This window comes from Prionailurus bengalensis, chromosome E4 (genome assembly GCF_016509475.1).
Source record: "Prionailurus bengalensis isolate Pbe53 chromosome E4, Fcat_Pben_1.1_paternal_pri, whole genome shotgun sequence".
In the NCBI taxonomy this organism is placed as follows: Eukaryota; Metazoa; Chordata; class Mammalia; order Carnivora; family Felidae; genus Prionailurus; species Prionailurus bengalensis.
Genome location: NC_057360.1, coordinates 20,522,171 through 20,548,482, shown reverse-complemented (window position 1 = coordinate 20,548,482; position 26,312 = coordinate 20,522,171). Strand labels below are relative to the sequence as shown.

The 26,312-nt window shown below is 43.5% G+C and overlaps 1 protein-coding gene across 8 annotated transcripts in view; it reads left to right on the top strand.

Annotated features, from left to right (window-relative positions):
* The window catches only part of ABL2 (ABL proto-oncogene 2, non-receptor tyrosine kinase), a 113,130-nt gene extending 87,787 nt beyond the window's left edge, over positions 1-25,343 (top strand). For 4 of the 8 annotated variants that reach the window (XM_043567599.1, XM_043567597.1, XM_043567598.1 and 1 more), the window contains 10 exons: positions 903-1,198; positions 3,825-4,097; positions 5,193-5,277; positions 7,623-7,800; positions 8,426-8,610; positions 9,896-10,048; positions 11,787-11,876; positions 14,893-15,066; positions 15,618-15,851; positions 16,161-25,343. In XM_043567599.1, the coding sequence (XP_043423534.1) occupies positions 903-1,198; positions 3,825-4,097; positions 5,193-5,277; positions 7,623-7,800; positions 8,426-8,610; positions 9,896-10,048; positions 11,787-11,876; positions 14,893-15,066; positions 15,618-15,851; positions 16,161-17,341 (2,849 nt within the window). In that variant the 3' untranslated portion in view covers positions 17,342-25,343. Of the gene's footprint in view, positions 1-902; positions 1,199-3,824; positions 4,098-5,192; positions 5,278-7,622; positions 7,801-8,425; positions 8,611-9,895; positions 10,049-11,786; positions 11,877-14,892; positions 15,067-15,617 lie in introns of all 8 variants that reach the window. The other 4 variants (XM_043567595.1, XM_043567592.1, XM_043567596.1 and 1 more) reach the window with 1 other exon arrangement.
* Positions 25,344-26,312: the final 969 nt, after the last annotated feature.

Here is a 26,312-nt window from a genome sequence, read left to right as displayed (position 1 = left end):
CCCCCAAGCAGTTTTTTTTTCTGAAAACAGAAAGCTCTGTGGTTTGTGCTTCTATTTTGTTTTGTTGTTTTTTGTTTCTTACGTAGATGGTCTTGCTGCTTTGGTGCCAACTGAAATTTCAGAGTGACTTTGTATTTCACATTTCTCATCCCTAATCCTTGATTGTTGTTAACATTGAACCATATATAAGATACATTCCTTGACAAATTGTTTTGAGAAAAATGAACTTTTCTTTGAAGGGTGAGACTGTGTCATTTTCCAGAATAACCTGTCTTTTTTAAATTCAAGTATAGTTGACACACGATACTGCATTACTTCCAGGTGTGCAACACTGTGATTTGCTCTATTTGTTGTGCTGTGCTCACCACAAGCGTAGCTACCATCTGTCACCACACAACTCTATTACGATGCCACTGACTGTATTCTCTGTGCTGTACCATCTATCCCTGTGACTTGTTTATTCTCTGTAGAGAAGCCTGTATCTCCCACTCCCCTTCACCCATTTTGCACAATGCCCCACCCTCTCCCCTCTGGCAATCAGCGGTGTATTCTCTGTGTTTATGGATTGGGAACCTTTCTGTGTTTGTATGCCACCATACTATACCACACGTGGAGTTTCCTAATGGCATTTTTTTAGTTGGTGTAAAAACCTTTAGTAAATACCAGAAGGTTATTTCTAACTGTGCTGCTTGTCTTTAAGCCACAAGCTAAAGAGATCAATCAGGATATGATGAGCAGCCAAGTTTGTTTTCATTATTTTTTTTAAATGTTGGCGTAAAATTTCCTGATTGATTTTTCACAGAGTTCAGAGTTTGATAATAGACTGCTGATATTTGAAGTTAAGTTCTCTTCTCTTCTCTTCTCTTCTCCTCTCTTCTCTTCTCTGATGATGTCATGGCCAGGTGAAAAGCTACGCGTCCTTGGTTACAACCAGAATGGTGAGTGGAGTGAAGTTCGCTCTAAGAATGGCCAAGGTTGGGTGCCAAGCAACTACATCACCCCAGTGAACAGCTTGGAAAAACACTCCTGGTACCATGGGCCCGTGTCGCGCAGCGCTGCGGAGTACCTGCTCAGCAGTCTGATCAATGGCAGCTTCCTGGTGCGGGAGAGTGAGAGCAGCCCTGGGCAGCTGTCCATCTCGCTCAGGTACGAGGGCCGTGTGTATCACTACAGGATCAACACCACCACAGACGGCAAGGTAAGACTGGCCGGTACCACCTTGGGCGTGGATGGGCTGTTCTTTAGAAAAAACACTCAGAATGACTAAAAAATAAGTTTTTATGACTCGTATGAAATAAAATAATCGCTGATGTGAATTTGGGCTGTTTGGCACATTAGAGCTTACACATAAGAATATGGTAATGGAAATGAAAAACACTATTGTATCAATAGTTTAATGAGAGATTTGAAGGTGAATGGAAGAAACTGCTATTTAAGTTAGCTGTTCTAATCACCACCAGTGTACGGATATATACATATACGTCCAGTGTGTTGTACAGAATTGCTAGATTAAGCCTTCTGTCTTTGAAAATTGTAATAATCTCTACCACAAAGTTCACAAAGTAAGAATCTGGGCTTCTGAGACGGAGACTGAGTATGAATGTGTGTTGATAGAAATAGGTCAGTCATTGAGCAGAGTGCACGTTGGGAAGACCAGTCGTTTCAGCGTGGCTGTCTTAGGAGTGGAACTGTTTTACTTCATAAACTGTGAGGCCTGCCTTTGTGTCAGTTCTGCTGAACAGTAAATTTATATGGAGTCATTTGTTCTGCTCTTTCCCTCTGTGTGATATGCAGAGTAGGGGAAAGCCCAGGCTTTGGAGCAGGCAGACCTGGTTTGGTGCGTAACTCCAGCATGTCTATTTACTACTGACTTTGTGACCTTATGTAAGCCTGTTTCTCACTGCACTTTATTGGGTCATCGTGAGGATTAAATGAAATAATTTCCTTAAAACATAATGGCTGTTACAAAGTAGGAAATAATGATTCTCTTTTATATCACCGCACAGACCTACTGTCTCTTGATGAAACCAAATAGAACCAGATGAGTGGTAATGTGGGAGAGACCTAGCAGCTTTGCTTCTGGTTTACAGAAATGAGTGCATGTGTTGTAGACATAGGAGACACAGAAGACATAGACATGTACAAGAATGTTCACAGTTGCATTATTTATAATAGCCCCAAGCTAGAAACACTTCATTGTCTAACAACAGAATGAATTAGTAAATTGTGGCATATTCATAAAATAGAATTTATACAACAAAAAAATGTACTGCTGTGCACACTGTCAAGAAAATCTGTGGGCCCACCAGTTGCCTATTTTTGTAAATAAAATTGTATTGAAATACAGACACACCCATTTGTTTATATGTTGTCTGTGGCTGCTTTCTCCTTGTTATGGCAGCTTTTAATAGTTGTGACAGAGGCATTATGGCCATAAGCCTGAAATATTTACTCTCTGGCCCTCTGCAGAAAAGTTTGTTGACCTATGTCGTAGCTGAGTGCCACACATGGAAAACTGAGTGAAAGGGATTAGTGACTGTCAGGGATGGGCGTGAGGGGGTTGGGAGTGTTATGGAGTCAGATAGTGGTGATGGTTGGACAACTTTGGGAATATATTAAAACCACTGAATTGTATCCTTGAAAACGGTGGGTTTTATGGTATGCAAATTATATCACAATAAAGAGAAGTTGAGTGAAAGAAAGCAGACACAATAATACCTGTTGTATGATTCCATTTGTGTAAGTTCAGAAGCAGACAGAGCTAATCTAAGGTGTTCTAGAAGTCAGCAGAATGGTTATCTTCGAAGGGGTGAATAGCTTATTTGGGAGGGTGCTGGTAGTGTTACAATTCTTGGTGTGGGAGAGGTTTACATGGGTGAGTTCACCTTGTAAAAATCATCAATTCTGCGTATACTGTGTATTATTCTATATACACCAAAAGTTTCATTAAAAAAAAAAACTATAAACAACCTCCTTTGGAAGATAGGGCTTGAAGACTACTCATCTTTTATACTTTTATTATTACAAATTAACTACTGTTTTGTTAACCACTCTGAAATAAAATTGTGGCCCTTTTTTTTTAACTTATTTTTTTTAATTTTTATTTTTTTTTTGAGAGGGAGAGAGAGACAGACACGGAGCGCAAGTGGGGGAGGGGCAGAAAGAGAGGGAGACACAGAATCCGAAGCAGGCTCCAGGCTCTGAGCTGTCAGCACAGAGCCCAGCGTGGGGCTCGAACTCAGGAACTGTGAGATCATGACCTGAGCTGAAGTTGGTCACTTAACCAACTGAGCCACGCAGTTGCCCCTATTGTGGCCCTTTTTTAGTGGCCTGGATACTCAAAAACGTATCCTTATTAAGTAAAAATTATAAGATACTTAAATACTCTCTCCCTACCAAAAAAATTGAACTCTGTGGTTCTCAAGTTAGGTGCTGTGCAAGATTCTGATGTGGTATTTCATAACCTTTTACAGGAGGCCAAGTTTCCTCTTGCCTCCTTTAATCAGAGCATCTCTGCTGCTAACATATTTGGGTTTCACAGTCTTGTTGCTTAAAACTACTTGAAGACCAATGATCTTGATGATTCAGAAAGATACGTTGGAAGCTTTTCCCCCAAAACTAGAGCTTATTTAGGAAGCCTAGGAAGAATGGTTTAAGGAGGATTAAATTGAAGTTCTGTTTCTCCTTACCATCATCATTTAATTTACCTCAATAAGATAGCCTCCTGTCTTTATATCTTCAGACCAGTGAAATAATGGGCTTTGAAAACAATTTTTCTGACCCTTTTCAAGTTGATAGAGCTTTTCTCCTGCCTTTCTCCTCAGGTGTATGTAACTGCCGAGAGTCGCTTTAGCACCCTGGCGGAGCTGGTTCATCATCACTCCACAGTGGCGGATGGGCTGGTGACAACATTACATTACCCAGCGCCCAAGTGCAATAAGCCAACAGTCTATGGTGTGTCCCCCATCCATGACAAATGGGAAATGGAACGAACAGATATTACCATGAAGCACAAACTTGGGGGTGGGCAGTATGGAGAAGTTTATGTCGGCGTCTGGAAGAAATATAGCCTTACGGTTGCTGTGAAAACATTGAAGGTGGGTTGCTAAGAATTACAGTTTCCAGGCATTTTTACATTTGTGCTGAATCACTTGGAAATATGAGCATGCCCTTCTTCAGCTTTGGAGCACTTTCCACCCACTGATGCCAAGCACATCAGCAAATTGATGATTAACTTTAGTGCCATTGCTGACAACGCACGGGCAGATTATTCACTGCAACACAGTGAAACCCACATGTGGGGAAGGTTTGTCTCTGGAGGCTGTTGATGTAAGTCTTAGTGAAAGGTTAGGAGCAAATTATAAGTTATAAAGGCAAGACAAGCTGTTTTGCTTCCTGAGAAGGACCCCTGCTGGACGGAATTGTTGGTGCAGTGTACAAGAATCATGGGCTCTCTCGTCTGTCCAGCTTTCTGCCTCATGCTCCTCCCATCTCTATGAGATTAAATCCTTTTTTCTCGTTCCTAATAGTCCCAGAAATCTCCCTCATGCTGCTGTCTTCTTTAAGCATCCTAGTAACCAGTTGCACAGTCGTCACTCATTCTGTTCTCTGACGGTTCTCCTGTTTGCCTCCATAGCTCTGGCATATCACTTATAAGGGCTGCTCTGGCCATGAGTAGTAATCCATTCTGGTTAGCAAGCATTTATTAAGCCTACTGTGAGTGTGAGACAATATGCATGGCTTTGCACATGTGCATTGCTCCTTAAGGAATGTGTCAGGAAGACAAATGTGTAAACAGCTAACCCTTCTGTCTCCTGTTTCAAAGGCTGAGATGTGTAAGGAAGTAAACTGAGAACTGAGTTACCATCCAGGTCTGCCATGTTTCCCTTGTGATGGGATATGGGATATGATATTCTGTTGCTTGCCCTGCTAATTTTCACTTTTGTTTCAAATACTGGATACATTTTAGGGGCATTTTTGTTTCTTAATTGGATGTGTCTGGAGCCTATTCTTAGGTTCTGGTAAAATTTCTTTAATATGCTAAAATATTCAAAAGTATTTTTGAAAGAAGTTTTCTAAAGCTGTAGGTTTAGGATTGTGAGTTGACTCAAATGATTAAAATGGGGGTTTGTCCCTCTTCTGTTTTTTTGTTTTGTTTTCTTCTCCCCCCCCCCCCCCCCACCCTTTTCCAGGAAGATACCATGGAGGTGGAAGAGTTCCTGAAAGAAGCTGCAGTGATGAAGGAGATCAAGCACCCTAATCTGGTACAGCTATTAGGTGAGGGAGCTTCTGAGCCATGGGTTTCCTTAGTGATGCTCGTCTCCCAACCCCATTGTCTCCACATACTCCTTTTGAATCACCATGGCAGAAGCTCCAAGTGCAAATCTACTTCAGTAAATAGTTGTCATTTTACTCAACAGACTGTGTATAAAAATTGCCCAGCAGGGCGCCTGGGTGGCTCAGTTGGTTAAGCGTACAACTTTGGCTTGGGTCATGATCCCACGGTTCGTGGGTTTGAGCCCCATGTCGGGCTCTGTGCTGACAGCTCAGAGCCTGGAGCAGCCTGCTTTGGATTCAGTATCTCCCTCTCTCACTGACCCTTGCCCACTCACACTCTGTCCTTCTGTCTCTCAAAAATAAACATTAAAAAAACAAAAATTTGCCCTGGAACAGGGTGCTGGCCAACTCAGTAGAGCATCTGACTCTTGATCTTGGGTTGTGAGTTTGAGGTCCATGTTTGGTGTAGAGATTACATACATACATACATACATTAATTAAAAAAATTTTTTTAGGGGCGCCTGGGTGGCGCAGTCAGTTGAGCGTCCGACTTCAGCCAGGTCACGATCTCGCGGTCCGTGAGTTCGAGCCCCGCGTCAGGCTCTGGGCTGATGGCTCAGAGCCTGGAGCCTGTTTCCGATTCTGTGTCTCCCTCTCTCTCTGCCCCTCCCCTGTTCATGCTCTGTCTCTCTCTGTCCCAAAAATAAATAAACGTTGGAAAAAAAAAATTTTTTTTTTAATTTTTTTAATTGCCCAGGAGAGAGTGGCCTAGATTGATTACAATATATAAAACTGCCCAGCTTGTGGTAATTGCCCCAGATTCAAGTTCAGAACCACTCAAAATGATGCCAAACCAAACATTGTCACAAAATATTTTTACAAGGTAGAGACATTAAATGAAAAGCTGTTGAAAAGAAGCAAATTAAAAATTGTGACCATACTCATCAGTTTACCTTGCTAAGCAGAATGTGCTATGCTGTGATAGAATGGCTATTCAGGTCACAAAGAAACTGTTGCCTGAACTCTTTGCCCATTTTGAAGGAGGGCCAGTTTCTTTGGGTGTTGACGTTAAGACAAACCGTCGCAAAGGAAATAGCTTCTTGTTGATTCTTTTTTTTTTTTTCTTAAATATATATATATGGGGGCGCCTGGGTGGCTCAGTTGGTCGGGCGTCCAACTTCAGCTCAGGTCACGATCTCGCGGTCCGTGAGTTCGAGCCCCACGTCGGGCTCTGGGCTGATGGCTCAGAGCCTGGAGCCTGTTTCCGATTCTGTGTCTCCCTCTCTCTCTGACCCTCCCCCGTTCATGCTCTGTCTCTCTCTGTCTCAAAAATAAATAAACGTTAAAAAATTTTTTTTAAATAAAAAAATATATATATATGTATTTTATTTTACTTTATTATATTTATTTCTATTTATTAATGTATTTTATTATTTATTTATTTATTTATTTATTTATTTATTTATTTATTTATTTATTTAGAGGGAGAGTGGGGAGAGAGAGAGAATCCCAGGCAGGCTCCGTGCTGTCAGCACAGAGCCTGATGTGACACTCGAACTCATGAAACTGTGGGATCATGACCTGAGCCAAAACCGACAGTCAGATGCTTAACCAACTGAGCCATGCAGGTGCCTCAGCTTCTTGTTGATCCTTTGTAAGGAATCTACCCTGGGTCAGTGAAATCCTTGACTATGGAAGCAGTCTTTTTTTTTTTTTTTAATGTTTATTTATTTTTGAGATAGAGAGACAGAGCATGAATGGTGGAGGGTCAGAGAGAGGGAGACACAGAATCTGAAACAGGCTCCAGGCTCTGAGCTGTCAGCCCAGAGCCCGATGTGGGGCTCGAACTCACGGACCGCGAGATCATGACCTGAGCTGAAGTCGGCCGCCCAACCGACTGAGCCACCCAGGCGCCCCAAGCAGTCTTTTTACAAAGCTTTATACAGGCTGAGCTCACACAGTTTTCAACATATACACAATTGCTGTTACTTTCAGATAAACATTGTTAGTGTGCAGGTGAGGCTCAGAATCTGGGGCACATACAGAACTCCAGAAATTTTGGTCTTCCAGACCCCTTATGGAATTAATGTAAGTAATTCTGCTTTTGCCCAAACAGGCAAATGCTCAAATGCATGTGGATTTCCAGAGAATGATGTAATGGAAGGTGAGACTCCCTTCTCAACCAGCAACTTACCTTTGCTGTGTTACTTTCAGAGAATGTGATGGCAAGAAGGGAAAAGATTACTGCCGAACTAGACTTTAAAATTTGTCAACTGTTCTTGACGAAGTGGTGTGGAATTTTTGAATCTATACTAATAAAACAAGCTCTGTTCTTGAACTATCAGGTGTGTGTACTTTGGAGCCACCATTTTACATCGTGACGGAGTACATGCCCTACGGCAACTTGCTTGATTATCTCCGAGAGTGCAACCGAGACGAAGTGACTGCAGTCGTACTGCTCTATATGGCCACTCAGATCTCTTCTGCAATGGAGTATTTAGAGAAGAAGAATTTCATCCATAGGTGTGTAAAGCCCAATCATTGCTATTTCTAACCGTGAAGCTACCTTGCTTGATGTGCAAATGAAGAGAAGAATGTGAGGACCTTCCTGGAATTTCCAGATGACCCAAGAAAGCAATTTTCTCTTTCACAGGACCCACCCACTATAATATCATTTCCATCTTATAAACCTACTGTATTCTGGCTAAAGTATTAATGAGGAGCCTTTGCCGTTCTTAAAACAGAATGATCTTTATTTTGCCCAGGATTATATCCGAGAGCCTTTTGCTCCATCTAATGGCTTAATTTTAAAAAAAGCTTTCCGTCTCAGTTAAGAACTTAAAGCCTTGTAGAAAAGCATCTTTGCTCACCTCTGAAACCTAGCCCAGTGTACTTACAAATAGGAACCCATTTTCTGAAGTCTGCTTTCTTCTAGTATCACATAACTGCCTCTTGATGACTACTCTCCAAGTGGTGGATAATTAGTGGCTTTCTACCATGTTAGCAGCTATCATAAAATACTACCATATCTGTCAGCACAGACTTATCAACTCTGCTTGTAGCACAAAGAACTACGAATAGAGCATGTGTTCGTGACCATTTTCCTCACTGTCTGAGTGGAATCACATTAGGGTTCTCTTTCCCACAGAGATCTTGCAGCCCGTAACTGCCTAGTGGGAGAAAACCATGTGGTAAAAGTGGCTGACTTTGGCTTGAGTAGACTGATGACTGGAGACACCTATACTGCTCATGCGGGAGCCAAATTTCCTATTAAATGGACAGCACCAGAGAGTCTTGCCTACAATACCTTCTCAATTAAATCTGACGTTTGGGGTAAGGTTTGGAAGGGACTTTTTCTGTGTCTTCTTTTTTTTTTTTTTTTTTAAGGTTTATTTTGAGAGACGTTGCATGCAGGGGTGGGGCGGAAAGAGAGGGAGAGACAGAATACTAAGCAGACTCCACACTGACAGCACAGAGGCTGACACAGGACTTGAACTCCCAAACCGGGAGATCATGTATGACCTCAGCCGAAATCAAGAGCCAGAAGCTTAAACGACTGAGCCTACCAGGCTCCCCTGTCATTTTATTTTTTTGTAAATGTTCTTTAATTCTTCAGAATTTCTCTTTTATGTGACCAGTAAACTCTGCCTTACCCCCATCCTTTATCAGTCATTCAGCAAGCATTTATTAAATCTCTACTGTCTGCCAGGCATTGTGCTAGGTACTTAGCATAGAAAGAAGTGTAGAGAAAGGGGTTCGAGCCCCACATTGGGTGTGGAGCCTACTTAAATTAAATAAATTTTTAAAAAGTGTAAAGAAGAAAGTGAAAAAAAAAGTTCTTTCAAAGAGCTCACAGTCTAGATCTTGGACTGCATTGGATTTTACTGATCCTTTCTCTGTAAAGTTTCCTGTTTTCCTTATTAGATTTTATTGCTTATTTCCAGAGTATCGTGCCGCAGAGTCGCCTTCTCTTTTCAAGGAAGCGTGATGGAATTGCGTCTAGAATTTGCTCTTGTAACTCATCTTGTTTCTGTTCCACTGAAAAGAATTCTGATTTAGTGGATGCTCAGTGGACTGAACAAGTCTAGAAATTTGGGTTGTAGGCCAGCAGAAATAGTTGTCACTTTTTATCTGCAACCGAGACGAAGTGACTTTTTATCAGGAATCTCAAACTCAGAAATAACCTGTGACCAAGTCCAGCAGTTTTTTTTTTTCTAGCGTTATTTTTTTTCTGATTGTAAATGAATCCATTTTTATTTTACTCCCCTAATATTAGCTGATCTAAAAACTGAAACTCATTAAATAGATCATAAATTGTTCTAAGACTAATCCAGTTATGACCTAGGCTTTTTATGATCATAATTTATTCTCCCTCACTGCAGTAAAGGAGATCTAAATAAAAGTCTTGAGGTTATACCTGAAGCATTCTTGTGGCAAATATCTTAGAAGGACAAATTCAGCTGTAAGAATCAGAATGCTAGAAGAATTAGAAGAGTATACTAATGTAACAGTGTGAATGTCATGCAGAATTTGAAAGAGAAGTTACCTGATGGTACATAATAAATAACAAATCAGAGAAGAAACATGCAGCTTTTTATTTCTTTTATCCCTTATGCAGCTTTTGGGGTACTGCTGTGGGAAATTGCTACGTATGGAATGTCACCATATCCAGGTATTGACCTGTCTCAGGTCTATGATCTACTGGAAAAAGGATATCGAATGGAACAACCTGAAGGATGCCCCCCTAAGGTTTATGAACTTATGAGAGCATGTGAGTGGTTTTCTTTTTTCTTTTTTCTTTTTTTTTTTAATTTTTAAAGGTTAAGGCAGTGATTTTAAAGGTTAAGGCAGTGATTCTTAGTGATACTAAGAAATAGTTTTCCTCTCAGTATTGTTAAAGTGACCAACCTCATGGCATATAAAGAGTTGGTCATTTATCAGCTAGTTGGCATATATGACAAACCATTGAGGTGGTTTTTTTTTAAGAGAATTTATCTATCTATCTATCTATCTATCTATCTATCTATCTATCTATCTTGGAGGGAGGGAGGGAGGGAGGGAGGGAGTGTGGGAGGAGGGGCAGAGAAGAGAGATAGAATACCAAGCAGGTTCTGTGCTCAGTGCAGAGCCCAATCAATGTGGGGCTCGATATCACAACCCTGAGATCGTGACCTGATCCGAAATCAAGAGTCAGATGCTTAACCAACTCAGCCACCCAGAAGGCCCAACCATTGTGTCTTTTTTTTTTTTAATTTTTATTTAATTTATTTTTTAAATTAACATCCAGGTTAGTTAGTATATAGTGCAACAATGATTTCAGGAATAGATTCCTTAATGCCCCTTCCCCATTTAGCCCATCCCCCTTCCCACAACCCCTCCAGTAACCCTGTTTGTTCTCCCTATTTGAGAGTCTCTTAGGTTTTTGTCCCCTCCCTGTTTTTACATTATTTTTGTTTCCTTTCCCTTATGTTCATCTGTTTTGTCTCTTAAAGTCCTCATATGAGTGAAGTCCTATGATTTTTGTCTTTCTCTGACTAATTTCACTTAGCATACTACCGTCCAGTTCCATCCGCATAGTCGCAAATGGCAAGATTCCATTCTTTTTGATTGCCGAGTAATACTCCATTGTGTATATATATACCACATCCATTCATCCGTCATTGGACTTTTGGGCTCTTTCCATACTTTGACTATTGTCGATAGTGCTGCTATAAACATTGGGGTGCATGTGCCCCTTCAAAACAGCACACCTGTATCCCTCGGATAAACACCTAGTAGTGCAATTGCTGAGTCGTAGGGTAGTTCTATTTTTAATTTTTTGAGGAGCTCCATACTGTTTTCCCAGAGTGGCTGCACCAGTTTGCATTTCCACCAATCATTGTGTCTTAATTGGAATCCTGAGAATAGTTTTCCATGGCCCACTTGCATATTTAATAGGATAATAAGCACTTGGGTTTGGAGATTAGATAGAGGAAGGCTGCTTTCAACTAGATAAAAACGATTCCTAAAGACTCTGGAGAATACCTGAAAGTAACCTCTGATGAGTAAACAGAAGCCTCTGACTTCCTACAGATGAGAGAGCTGGAAAGTGAGTAATGAATTAAATTGCATTTGTGTTTAAGCATAAGTCTTGTTATTTTCCTTACTGTCCTGTTTTTGTCAAAGTGGACTCTAAGTTCCTCCTTTCTGATGGCCTGTTATATTTCTGAATATGGATAGCTGATTTTAAGGTTAGAATGAGTTTGAAGACAGGTTTTACTTTTTTCATTTTTCCAGTAGAAGAAAACTTACCATTTTAGAAACCATCTCCCCACTCCTCTTTATCCCTGTAGTAGAAAGGACAGAAGCTAAGGCTACATGGAAGGACCAGCCCTAGGATGTCGGCTCACTACACCTGTGAACATGCTATGCCTCTGCTGTTTCCATGATGCACAGCACTCCCTCTCAGGTGTGCCACTGGATGGTTAATTTATAAAGAGCTTTCACTAGTGCCTTCTTTTGTTACATAGGCTGGAAGTGGAGCCCTGCCGACAGGCCGTCTTTTGCTGAAACACATCAGGCTTTTGAAACCATGTTCCATGACTCCAGCATTTCTGAAGGTGAGAATCTGGTGATTCACTGTTGGTGGCCAGTCATGGGTGGTGGTAGGGGTGGTAATAACATTAAAAATTATAGACTCCTGTAGTTTGGGACTCCATTTCAGGATACTGAATTAATTCATGGCCTCTGTTATTCTTGTTTTGCTTTCTTTAAATGTGTCTTTATGTCTCTAGCTCATTTTTAATATTGAAATTTGGGGGCATCTGGGTAGCTCACTTGGTTAAGTGTCCGAGTCTTGATTTCGTCTCAGGTAGGTTATGGTCTTGTGGCTCTTGAGTTCAAGCTCTACATTCTCTCTCTCTGCCTCTCTCTGTCTCTGCTTGTGCTCTCCCTCTCTCTCTGTCTCTCTCAAAATAAATAAACAAACAAAAAAAACCTGCCAATATCCAGAAAGTTATTTTCTGGGAGTAGATCTTAAGGAAATAAATAAGAGTATGAATAAAGATTTAGCTACAAGGATGTATAGTTTATAATATTGAAAAATTAAGAACAATTTAAAAATCCAGTGGGCTGTTAATTACTATATGCTTATAATTGAATGTTTAAAATGACATTTTTAAATATGTTGACATGGAGAATACTTTAAAATGAGCATGTTAAGCTATGAACAGAGCCCTTTTCTTATCTGAAAAACAAGTGTATGGGTACATACATACATACATACAGGCAGTTTCCTGCTTTGGTATTACAGTGCTTCTAAAATTACATGCAAAAGTCAAACAGTAAACACTTGTTATATAGTGAAGCTATTCCTAGAGAGCTAAAAACATAGAATTCTTAGTTATGTGTTCTTACTAGCTTTTTCAGTATAGCTCCAGAATTTTGTACGTTTTTCAGATTTTTCCTTTCCTTCATAATTGAACATAGAGCTCACTACTGAAGTTCAGGTTTCAAAATATTAGAAGAGGAAATCAGGCAAGTTGAATTTTGTCTTCTTCCATTAGTGAGTTATCATTTCAGATAAAATCAAAGGGAAAAGTAAATACTGAGGTTGAAAGCAAAGTATTTTCATCCTACTCCTTTGTAAGCTGAAGCTTGTGCACATACATCACAGAGCATACAGGCAGCCCTTTGGGCCACACTGAGCAGCTCCTTGGCCAGCTCTCTTCTTCCTCTGTGTGCTTTCCTTCGTGTGGAGTTGAAGTGGTAGAAGTCATAGGCTCTATTTCTTTGGTGCTTTTGTGTCGCCTTCTAATTTCTGTTGCATCCTTAGTTAAATAGTTCTGTTTCCTTTGAAAATGTTATATCCTTATGGAAAATCAACCATTATCAATTTTTGAAGCTAACTGCAGTTGAGAGTTGCTAAACCAGAAATTTAAGATTCTTTTAATCCACATTTTATTAATCATAGCATTTAATCTGTGGCTAGCATATACTGAAGACACAGCTAAGACACAGTTCCTACCTTAAAAAGTTGTATTCATTAGTTAGTTGTGAGTGGAGGAAACCTAACTCAAACTTTCTTAAGCAGTAAAGGGAGGATTTATTGGCTCAAACCATGGGAAAGGAGGTAGCACTCAGAGTCAGTAGAAGCCACAGAATCAAGTAGCTTCAGGACTTCCTCCTTCTCACAGCCTCTCCCACCCAGTATCACTTTACTTTTGCTTCTAGGTTGATCTCATCCTCAGAATCTTCCAATAGGTATGGGACACAGTTGCTAGCCTCCTCGAGGTCATATCTTCACAGCTAACGTCTGTCTCCCAGCTGTAGGCAGCAGCGTAAGAAAAGTCTCACTGGCATGACTTGGGTTATATGCCATGTGCCCCTTCTTGTGGGGGAGTTGATTTTTTAAATAGTTACACCAAAATGTTATAAAAAAAAAATCACAATATTTCACAGTTTAATCAGTCCTACTTGCTTCATTTTTGTTAAGGGGTGAATAGTAAAGTATGTCTTTGCCCCAGCAGAAGCCCCAAAAACGCATAGCCACGTTGAATGAGCCGAGGCTTACTGATACAGTGAATGCTTTTTCAGGAGCCTCATTTGTTTTATGAATGAAATGCAGCATGACATGAAATGTGTCCACCCTCCTTCTTGGTGCAAGGTGCAATGTAAAAACTAAGTGCAGAAATGTGCTTTATTAAGCCTCTGAACAAGCACTCAGTAAACAAGGATATCCAAAATATGAAAGCATATGAATCCATGCTTACCATCATTACTCATCATCAGGGAAGTCCAGAATAGAACAGTAAGATGCCACTACATACCTACACCAGAATGGCTAAAATCAAAAACAAAAAGCCTGATAATATCAAACTTTGGCAAGCATGCAGAGTAATCAGAACTTTGATACAAGGCGGGGCGCCTGGGTGGCGCAGTCGGTTAAGCGTCCGACTTCAGCCAGGTCACGATCTCGTGGTCCATGAGTTCGAGCCCCGCGTCGGGCTCTGGGCTGATGGCTCGGAGCCTGGAGCCTGTTTCCGATTCTGTGTTTCCCTCTCTCTCTGCCCCTCCCCCATTCATGCTCTGTCTCTCTCTGTCCCAAAAATAAATAAACGTTGAAAAAAAAAAAAAAAATTTAAAAGAACTTTGATACAAGGCTAGTGGGAGTATAGATTGCTACAGCCATTTTGGGAGAGAGTTTGAGAGGACCCAGCAAAGCTGAATTGATGTGCGCCCTGTAACCCACCGGTCCTGCTCTTAGGTATACACCCAGCAGATGTACATACAATTCTGAAGCAAAAGACATGTAGCAGGGTGTCGGTAGCAGCATATTCGTTTCCAGCCCCAGACTGGAAACAACCTAGATATCCACCAGAAGAAGGATGGGTTAATTTGGTATGCTCACACTTGGGAGAGGGAGCCTCTGCTACATGCAACAGCATGGAGGAATCGGCTGTCACAATGTTGAGCAAAAGAAGGCAGACGTAAAAGTACATGCTCTGTGATTCCATTTGTATATTTTAGTGCTCTTTTCTCCAGCTTCTTTCTCCGTTGTATACCTTTTCTGAAACAAAAACCTCCTTTTCTGTGTCATGAAATTGTTTTTGATCAGTCCCCTTGTCTTCCTCACAGAGGTAGCTGAGGAGCTTGGGAGGGCGGCCTCCTCCTCGTCTGTTGTTCCATACCTGCCCCGACTGCCTATACTTCCTTCTAAGACCCGAACGCTGAAGAAACAGGTGGAGAACAAGGAGAATATCGAAGGGACACAGGATGCCACAGAAAATTCTGCCTCTAGTTCAGCACCAGGTATGGATCCCTAGGCAGGTAGAATTAAACTGCCTTGTTTCAAGAACCTTGGGGTGTGATGCCTTATTTCCGTTTTCCTGTCCATGTTCCCTGAGGAGAGAATGGCTGGCGTCTGCTTTAGCTCCTGCTCTGGTCCGGGGCTCTGCAGTGCCAGCGTTGTTAGTCCTCATCTTTCCGTCCGCCATACAGCTCTGCCTCCCCCTCCGTTTTCTCAGCTCTCAAATTCCGGACCATTACCATCTGTGTAGTTCTGGCAAAAACTGCTTCCCTGAGCCTGATAGTTGAGGCCAGGGTGTGCTATAGCATTTAGAGAAAAGACGAATGCCGAGGTAGAAAGTAGGTTATTGCTTCCTATTTATTTCCCATGTTGTATTGGGAACACTCAGCAATGTGAAACGGTAACGTATTTATTAGTTTCCTCTGAGTCCTGCTAATACCTGATTTCTAATAGATGCCGACAGAACTCTTGCAATTAAATTAAACCTTAGTATTTCAAGTGTAATGGAGTCACTTTTTGTCTTTCACGTTAGTGATTGGCCATTTCTCTTCAGGGTTCGTTAGAGGTGCACAGGCCCCCAGTGGGTCCCCAGCACTGCCTCGAAAACAAAGAGACAAGTCACCCAGCAGCCTCTTGGAAGATGCCAAAGAGACATGCTTCACCAGGGATAGGAAGGGAGGCTTCTTCAGCTCCTTCATGAAAAAGAGAAATGCTCCCACACCCCCTAAACGCAGCAGCTCCTTCCGAGAAATGGAGAATCAACCCCACAAGAAATATGAACTCACGGGTAACTTCTCATCTGTTGCTTCTCTACAGCATGCTGATGGGTTCTCTTTCACTCCTGCCCAGCAAGAGGCGAATCTGGTGCCACCCAAGTGCTATGGGGGGAGCTTTGCACAGAGGAACCTGTGTAATGACGATGGCGGTGGGGGCGGGGGCAGCGGCACTGCTGGGGGTGGGTGGTCTGGCATCACAGGCTTCTTTACACCACGCTTAATCAAAAAGACACTGGGCTTACGAGCGGGTAAACCCACAGCCAGTGATGACACTTCCAAGCCTTTTCCAAGGTCAAACTCTACATCTTCCATGTCCTCAGGGCTTCCAGAGCAGGATAGGATGGCAATGACCCTTCCCAGGAACTGCCAGAGGTCCAAACTCCAGCTGGAAAGGACAGTGTCCACCTCTTCTCAGCCAGAAGAGAATGTGGACAGGGCCAATGACATGCTTCCAAAAAAATCAGAGGAAGGTGCTGCTCCAAGCAGGGAGAGACCAAAAGCCAAACTTTTGCCTAGAGGAGCCACAGCTCTTCCTCTCAGAACCCCCTCTGGGGATCCAGCCATTACAGAGAAGGACTCTCCGGGGGTGGGGGTGGCTGGAGTGGCAGCTGCCCCAAAGAGCAAGGAGAGGAATGGCGGAGCACGACTTGGCATGGCTGGAGTCCCAGAGGATGGCGAGCAGACAGGCTGGTCTTCCCCGGCCAAGGCTGCAGCAGCCCTCCCGACCACTCACAACCACAAAGTGCCAGTCCTCATATCACCCACTCTGAAGCACACTCCAGCTGACGTGCAGCTCATTGGCACAGACTCTCAGGGCAATAAATTCAAACTCTTATCTGAGCATCAGGTCACATCCTCTGGAGACAAGGACCGACCCCGACGGGTAAAACCAAAGTGTGCCCCACCCCCACCACCCGTGATGAGACTACTGCAGCATCCGTCCGTGTGCTCAGACCCCACGGAAGAGCCGACCGCCCCCGCTGCAGGACAGCCCACGTCAGAGACACCGGAAGGAGGGAAGAAGGCAGCTCCAGGGGCAGTGCCCGTCAGTGGGAAAGCTGGGAGGCCAGCGATGCCTCCGCCTCAAGTGCCTCTGCCCACCTCTTCCATCTCGCCGGCCAAAATGGCTAATGGCACAGCAGGTACTAAAGTGGCTCTGAGAAAAACCAAACAGGCGGCTGAGAAAATCTCAGCAGACAAAATCAGCAAGGAGGCCCTGCTGGAATGTGCCGACCTACTGTCCAGTGCAATCACGGAACCCGTGCCCAACAGCCAGCTGGTGGACACCGGACACCAGCTGCTCGACTACTGCTCAGGCTATGTGGACTGCATCCCCCAGACTCGCAACAAATTCGCCTTCCGAGAGGCTGTGAGCAAACTGGAACTCAGCCTGCAGGAGCTGCAGGTGTCTTCAGCAGCTGCTGGCGTGCCCGGGGCAAACCCTGTCCTTAATAACTTATTGTCATGTGTACAGGAGATCAGTGATGTGGTGCAGAGGTAGCCACTGTTAGCCTAGTGGGAAGGTGCTCACATTTCTGAGGGGAGAGGGAGAGGGGCTTGTTTTCCTGTGTTCTTGTTTTCAGAGAATGAAAGACTGATACTTGAGTGTGTTTATGTGAAGTACCTCAGATCTCTGAGTTCTCACGTTTACAGGTTCATCTCAAAAATAACAAAAAGCAGACACATAGGACAGGGAAGTCGGGCGGGGGCGGAGCAGCGGCAGACGGGAGTGGAAGCTGCGCTGGTGCGTCAGGGGACGCGTGCAGGTCCCACCACGAAGAAGCGAGTGACGGGCTGTTCCCGGCAAGGCCGCGGGACGGCGCCAACACGGTGGATTGGCTCTGGCTCTTGCTCTGCACCACACAGAGGGGAATGGACTTGGGGCCTCTGGAGGTACTAATGGCGATTCTGCTCCAGCTCACCTAATGAATCGGGTGGGACAGAAGAGAAAGTTGGGAATGTACCAAGAGAAGTTTCGCCGAGGCTGTTGGAAGCCACTCTTTCCACAAGGTCACTGCTGGAGTAAGAGCTGCAGACCCGGGTGTTGGAGCCTGCTCCGGTCCTGTTTTCCATTGGTGCATTAGTCAGGGCAGGAAGTAACAGATGCTAGGAAGTGGTCAGAGTGAGACCTCCTCCTCGTGGCTTCACACCAATGAGAAGTCACTTCTCCCAGTCCAGTATGTCACTTCCTCATGGACCACGAGTGGCTTTCTGCTTGTTGGCGTCTGTCTACCAACAGCAGGCATAGGGGGCTTCTCAGTGGTTTCTTCTCTGCTCTCTGCTGGGCGGGCCGTCTTCCTTCATCTCTGGCAGCATTCAGGGCATTAACCAGAGTTGGTTTTGAAAACAGCGGTCACCAGGTTCTCTTGGGAACCCTTTTCTGATACAGTGTCCCTGCACACCGACACCCCCGCCACGGGATTGAGCAGCTGTGTATTCCTTCTCCGGCTAAAATGCCAGGAGAGAGGTCTCTTCTTGGAATTCAACCACCAGGGCCAGAGGTGTGTGACTGAACGGAGAGGTTGGCTTGGTCCCAGTGGCCGTTTCTCTGTACCTTTCTCCTTCCTTATCACCTTAGAGCCAGGCTAGGTAGAGAGCAGGAAGAAACAGTCTCTCACTCTCTGTGGATTTCTGGTGAATTACCCCAGATCGCTCTCACGTGCTTTTCTCCTTTCACATGCCCCCTCCCCCTCATTGTTGTGCTTGTTTATAAATATCATATTGGGACTATTCTTTGATATTTATTTTGTCATTTCACCTCTATTTGAAGAATGCATAATTGAAGGGGCAGGTCATTCCCAGGAAACACTGATCAAATCCTAAAAATCTAGTGACTTAACCCTCCAATATGTTTTGCCCTTGAAAAATAGGCCTGTTCCTTCCCTATTCAGTTATAATCATGGAAGCTAATAGGATCATATGGTACCGAACCTAATTGATTAGAGGTTAATATTCTTGATATCAGGTCTAATTTTAATTAACATTTCATTCTTGTTTTAGAGCTTTATGACCACCCCCCCCCCCACCCGCCCACGGAGAATAAATTTTTTTCCTCCTAAAGGAGTTATTAACCTAGGAAGATAGGAATTGAACACTGATGAACTGTGAGTTCTCTTCCTAGCTATGCGATCTGTCCACTGTCAGGCCACAGCCCCATCTCTTAATCTGCTAAGTGAAGGTAATGATACATCTTCTCAAGGGTGTTTTGCAAATAAGTATATAGCTATCCCCTGAGAGCCGCTTCAGTGCAGGGTCGTTACGGTGAATGGTCTTTGATTCTCTTTGCTCAGTGGCAGATAATGGAAATTTAGAACTGCTGAGAGTATGCTAACTGGGCTAGAATACTAAGGAGGAAAAACCATGTTTTGGACAGAGTTTGTCATCTTTGACCGAGGAGGAAGTTTAGTTTTCATTAGAAAGAAAGAAAACTTTGATTTTTACTATGGCTGCTCCAAAGGAGGCCCAGGCCACGAGAAGGGTAAGGAGGGAGGAGACAGTCCTGGGCCTCCCTGGCTGGCTTGCGTGAGCCCCTTCTGTGTGTTACCTGCAGGTGCAGCGCAGGCAACTGGTGATCTGGCTCATCTTGTAGTGGCTGGATGTGAAGACAGGGTTCCCTGTGGCCGGGATGGAGGCCCACGGTCCCCCCACCTTTTTCATCGCCACTCCCCTTCATCGGTCATTTCCACAAACTTGAAATTGTTTTAGCAATTAGCCTTTTAAGGGTGGGGCAGGGAAAGCTAAAACTTTAGAATATTATGCTGCTTTTTAAGTTTATCCGTCATTGTGGGATGCAAGTTGAGGGATTAATTATGTAGTTGTTTTTTCAGGGGATTTTTATTTTATTTTTTTTTTTTTAAAGCAGGGGGTCTTTCCTTGAGAGCTCTGAAGATAAGCCTTGGAGGAACACTACTGAGTGTATGTAAGCTCCCCGGTTTCCTCACCGCAGAACAGTCTTGAGGGTGGGGACTGTGTCTTACTCAGGGGCAGCACCTGGCTCTGTCTTGCCTACGGTCGGTGCTCGACAAGTTCATGAAATGGATTGCTTTTTCCCAACACTGTCAGGAGTAGCATTAACTATTGTAGCACACCCCATCCACACGGTGCTTGAACTGTGTGACTTCAGGAGTTGTGGGCTCAGGGCTCAGGTTAAAGAGGCACTGTCAACTTACTATGAAAGTATAATTTAGATTTTGTTCCTCTTTCTAATTGAAAAGGACCAGGTTTTAAAAATAACCTTACATAAATTTAAAAGTTTCAGTTCACAGCAGAGAAAACTGCTTCTAGAAACTAAAAAACATTATCAAGTTTAAAAGCAAAGCAGGGGAGCGAGAGCCCTTCTTCAAGGTGTTGAAAACTTTCTAAAGTGGTTATATATATGCATACTTTTGGGCTGTCACAGCTTGGATCCTTTCATGTACAGATGATACGATTTCAGCTTAGATTTCTTACATTAAAATGCAGTGTTTTGTGTAGAATACATCTTGATTGTGCTTTACATGAAGTATTTTCTTAAAAGGCTTTGTGTAATATTAAAGTGTGTATATTTTCCTACAGACTTGCATTGTGAATTTCAGAGATCTAGCCTTAAAAAAGATTGGCCCTACGAAATTCATCCAGTGTTTTTCCAGATGACTGCTATATGTTGACGTCATTATAGTAAGACCCTTTCCCAGCTCTAATTATGGGGGTTAAATTAGATTTTTTCTTACAATTCAATTGAAAATTGGCTAGTAAATAGTGCCCAGTTAATAAAACATGCTGACTGCTAAGGCACAGTCTGTGTTTATTTAACTAAAGTCATGGAGCTTTTGAGTTTTAAAGGATACAGTATAGATAGTGATTAAGAGTTGAGACTCTAAGCCAGTCTAGAAGGCAAGTCATTTAACCTTCCTGAGCCTTAGTTTCCACATTGGAAAACAGGGATAATAATAGTAACTACCTCAGGGTTGTTTGTAAGGATTAAATGAGATAATGTGTGTAAGATACTTAGCTTGAGTGCCTGGCACATAATGAGCACTCCATAAATGCTAACTGCTACTACTATTAACAAACATTTAGTCCAGTCGAGTCTTAGCCAGGGATGTGTGGCAAAATCCCTGGGATTTAAAAAAGATGCATTGGCTCACCCCAGATCAGAATTCCCAGTGGGGCGAGGTCTCAGCAAATGTGCTTTCCAAGAATCCCTCCGTGTGTCTCAGCATTGCCTGAACACGATCAGTACCCCAACCCGTTTCTTCATAGCTTAAGAAATTGGAAGAGAGGATGGTTAAGTTCTTTGCCCATTTTCTCAATTAATTAGTGACAGAGCCTAGGCTAGGGTTCAGGTCTCTTGACTTTCTGGTTGTGGGGTCTTTCCACCATTCCTGCTGCCTTGTGAGACACTGCAGAAAAAGTGGCTCAGATAGACAATCAGCTTGCACAGTGCTGCACACGTTCTAAAGCACACGCTCCTGGCACTCTCTGACCTTAAGGGGCTTGAATGTTTAGTAATGGCAACACTAGCAAAGCAGGCATTCAGTAGAGCTCAGTAATTTAAAAAATTATATGGGGTCGTTCTTTTGGACAGACCTCAGCAACACAGCAGTAGTCTGCACTTTGTAATAAATACCAACTTAAGTTTCAAAAAACCTAGTCCTACATTCCTTTTTCTTCAAAACAAAACAACTTTATTCCATATCATTTTAATGACTATGAGATAATGTATATGAAAGCACTTTGAGAAAAGTATCAAATGTAATTTAACTGTAAGGTTGTATTGTCTGTTTAGAAGATCAAACAGTCGGTTAGATGCTGATTGACTTAATAGGCTTTTACCTGTGGGGGACCTGAAAATGCAAATATATAAATAATCACCCCTATAACTTATCGCATTTGTAAATATGAAACTGCTAAATGAATTATGTGCAGGTATAGTGAGTGTTTTGCTAAAATTGTAGCTCAGTGCCGAATAATTTCAGAAAACTACGGACCAACTTTCTGGTTTAATTATATTCATTAAAAAGTAGTAATGTATACTCCAGAACAAAGCAGCTCTTCCGGGGACCTTGACTCAGGAAGAATTGAGGCCCTCTTATCTTTGAACATTTCTCCACTACATGTTCAGCCATTTAGCATCCTAAGTGTGGTGGGAGCAGACTCGTTACCTGTTGATGTTGACAGTGTCTTTTTTAACCCACGTCCAGTGTGGTTTTGTTGTTTTGGGGGGCTGGGTGGGGGTCGGGTGGGTGGGGGAAGGGTGGGGATCAGATGGCCGTAGAACCAGTGCACTTTGGGAATTAGTTTTCTAGGATTTCCTGCCAGTTAGAAATGAGCTTGATATTCATCTGTGTGTGGTTTTTCGTTTTCTTTTTTTTCTTTTTCTTTTTTTTTTTTTTTTTTTTGTCTAAAATGAGTAAACACTACTCTCCTGTTAAATCATAAAATACCCAAGAGGAAACTCCATTGGTGGCCACTTTTGAGTTATAGGCACACTGCATTCTGACCTCTCCTGTTCCCTTCCAATTTTTGCTACTGACATCATTGTTACTATCAGGATAAGCCCCCACGAGAGTTCACATTGGGTTGACAGGGTTGTCTGCATTTTTATTCATAATGATTTTGGGGTTTCATCATCTTGTTTGGCATTAACTTGTTCTACCTGGATTTGGGGTCCATCTCTGTGTCCTAAGCATTTGTTTTAAGTAGATGAGTCTCTGGATGTAAGTTTCTTATGAATTAATAGACCCCAGCTGTCTGTATCTCGGGCTCAGCTTCTGTCAAGCCAGAAGCTCAGTTCTTTTGTAAATGTCTGCTTCGGTTTGGAATGTGTGGGAGCAGGAAAGAAATAGGGCAAGGCACCTCCAAGGGAGCTGATACACCCTTCTGACAAAGGCAGGCAGGGGTGGCATCTGTACCTTCCGCATGACCACCCAGGAAATTGCTGCCTGCCATAGCCTCACTAGACAGGGGAGAGGCCGTGGGCTGGTTCTAAAACCTGTCCCGCTCTTAACAGTCAGGATATTTAAATCTTTTGGCTAGAGTTCCAGTTTTCCAACTACCAGAATTGAAAAAAACACATGCAAGGCTTGCTTTTGGTGAGTGCCTGGAGTAACCATCATTGTTACACCTGCTCTGTTGAAGCCAGAAGGTCACTGCCATTCCCTGCCGAGTAGTACCGGGAGGTGTGGGTGGATTTCAGGGCTGTGGACCCGGCCACTGTGCAGAGCATCTGCCCAGGTGACTCTCTTAGCTCCAGTTTATGTGAAGTTTATGCAATGTACAAAAAGAGGAGTTTCTGCTCTGGGGCTGCTGTTTTTCATGCCATACCTGAGGTGTGTGTTTCATGGTGAGATGACACGCGTAAGATGATACTGCCTTCATTTCTGACTCCGTGTCCTAGATCCAAAGGAGAGGAAGTTAGGGAGGGCTCCACCCTGGGATAACCAGGGTGGGAAGGTTGCATGCTCCTCCCTGGGTGAGGAGGCCCAGGCAGGTCATCTTGACTCTAGGCTGGCTTGGAGTGGGAGAGGTCACTCTGAGGATTGTGCTTTCAGAGATGGGTTTTGTGTGTTTTGCGGAGGAAAGACTCATAAGCTGGGTTGATGTTGCACGATTAGTGAGCTAGAACTGGTAGGTGGGTGGCGGTGGCTGAAAGCCCCACCAGCAGCCAGAGTCCCTGCCTGAGATGTTCTCTCTGTACCGGGCGCTGATGTGGCGGACTGCACTTTCTCTGTTCCGCTTGGTGAGCTGGGGGAAGGTTGCTGTAACTGGACCCTTCCTGCCCCCAAGCGCACTTCTTTGCTCCTGTGTACAATTATAAATTTGAAATCGTTTACCTCTCTCAGAAAAATTACATCCTTTAATTTTCCCATTGCCGAGTAATCTACAGTAGCAAGGCCCTGGTTAACAGCCCAAGGTCACAGATGGTGTGCGAACAGATCTAACCTGCAGACCATTTAAGGGAAAGAGGGTGTCTGCTTTAAGTCACAAGTTCAGGCTCCACTTTGTCCTCAGACCACACCCCATATATCCTTCTGTGTTTGTTTTGTGAAATTCTCTGTTCATCATGTTACTCATAGGATCAAATTTCTGGGTCCTGCACGTTACTCCAGGCTACTGAGCTGTACACACAGGCCTTGAGGTCTTGGGAGCATTCCAGTTAACTCTTCAGGACATGGTGGAGGTGACTGTCCAAAGCTAGCAGGTTTTAAGAAAGGAAATGGATGGTGTCGTTGGAGCTTGATTAGCTTTGTTTCTGAGCCTCCGGATACAAGTTTTAAACGTGAAATTAAGCCATTAAGTTCAACCATGAACTTCAGTTGGAGAACGGGACTTCTGACTGATAAAATTTTCACCTATAAGGATGGTTTTCATCAGCTGTAACAGCAGTAACACAGGTGTGCCAGATAAGTTTATTCTCGATTAAGAAGATACTGTAGGATCCTGCGGTGCTTTAGTGCCGTCCCTGGTGAGTCCCAGATACTGCTCTGCACAGTTCACAAGTACCATTCCATGCGTTGAGAGTGGCAAGGATGCCAAGAGACTGAGATGTTTCTGGTGGTTGAATGAAGGCCAGGTAAGCCAGCCTTCCTCCACTTTGACAAGCCGTTTTTCACTGTGGCCACTGTTCTTGGGATTCCGTTATGAGAAGTTTTCTGAGGTCTGGAGAAATCACCTTGATTAGGGTGATTCTCTTTCAGAGAAATTAGGATTCAGACACTAGAAAGGACAATGAGGTACTCATCTCAGAGTTCATTAGGGCCTATGTTTGAAAACCCTCGTATCTCGGATCTATATAGAGGGTATGTGTTACGCCCACATTATGTACAGACCCCGTTGCCGTGCTGACAAAGGAGGGGAGTAGGTGAAAGAGGAGTTACTCAGATCTTTCCCTGTGGTGACTAGAAGCAGTGCCCTGGTTTGGTGTGTTTGCCGTGAACAGGCCAACCGAACTGTTCATGCATACTCAGAACTCCCCCTACCCCCATCTCCTGGGCGGACCCCACACTTCCTTTTTGCAATCTGATTCTGTAATGACTATCAGTGGAGGAACCCAGTGCTATGCTCGCTTGGCAAAGATAAGTTTGAACCTTTCACGGTGGTTGACAGAACTTTGTCCTACAAAATATGATTCAGAGTCTTTAAAACTTGTTTAACATTTATACCAAAGGTCACGCCCTACAGGTGTATGCGTGGTGGGTGCACAGAGAGGTCCAGAGGGCCTAGCGCTGTGTGCGTTGCTGAGGGGACACAGTGAGACAATATGGGATTTAATTGAAAACACATCAATCATGGGTCACACTACCAGTGTTGTCAGGTATTTGTTCTTGTAATATATTTTCAGGTGTTTTGTTTTTCTAATTTAATTATCTCACCCTGTTGTCTGACTGTGAACTGCTAACAGTGTTAAACTTGATGTAAATAAATGAGGCCCTTGAAAGGGGAATGCTGTCTGCCTGTTGTCTCACAAGGCTTGCCAACTTGTGTTTTATTTTAAATAAAGGTTGCAATATTTTATTGGCAAAGTAGGCTTGTGATTGGAGTGTTTCTCCCACAATTTTACCTGAGCGGATCTGCGCAGAGTTTATCCTTCTCTACGATAAAATAGATGTAAGGTAAAGAAGCCGATTTTAGTAACCTCCCTCTGGCACATTCTTCAGCATGTCCTCTCTGGGAGTGAATACTCATTCTTTGATGGATTACACTCTTCGGAAATGGCCAGAGGCATCATCTGGAGCCCAGCAGGTTCATAAGGTGGGTAACGTGTGTCCGTGCGGGCGTGTATCTAACATGAGGTGACCATAAAGTGAGTTGAGCCCTCATTCTGTCAAAGTCCATTTTGAGGACAACTCCAAATAAATTCGAAAACGTCTTTCACAGGTCGTGTGGAATGTCACAGGTCTTCAGGTTTTTAAAAACGCGAGTCCTTGTTTGGATCAGGTAGGAGCAGGCTCGGTTCAAGGGGTGCACGTGTGGGGTCCGGGTACCGCAGCTGCTGAGCCTCCACTTACGTGCCCTCACGCTCTGTCTTCAGTCCTTTTCTCCTGCCCGGTTTTGGTCAAGTTGGGAAATCTTGTTTGAGAATCCCAAGGAGAACCTTCCATTGGGATTCTTCCCTCTTGTGGAAGTTGTCACATTTTGCACAGCCGAAGATGTGGCATTGGCCAAGGAAAGCCGCTTTAGGGATGAGTCACGAAAGCATAGGAGCTGGAGCGGGACCGCCTGGGCCGAGCCCCTCCGGCGCACCTCTGTGCCCTCTCAGGGCCCGCGGTCCCCGTTTAGTAAACGAGGACAGCGGTCACTTAAGTCGTGGTATTAAAGATTACGAGAGGGAACAGCTCCGAAGTGCTTAGCATAGGGCATCGTGGGCTCTTCTCAGACGTTAGTTTCCTAAAACTAGGACTAGGACCAGGGAAAGGCCCCGCCGTGGCTTGGAGTGTGATGCCGGCTGATGGTGGTTTATTAGATTTTACTTTATCATTCTTAAACAGCAA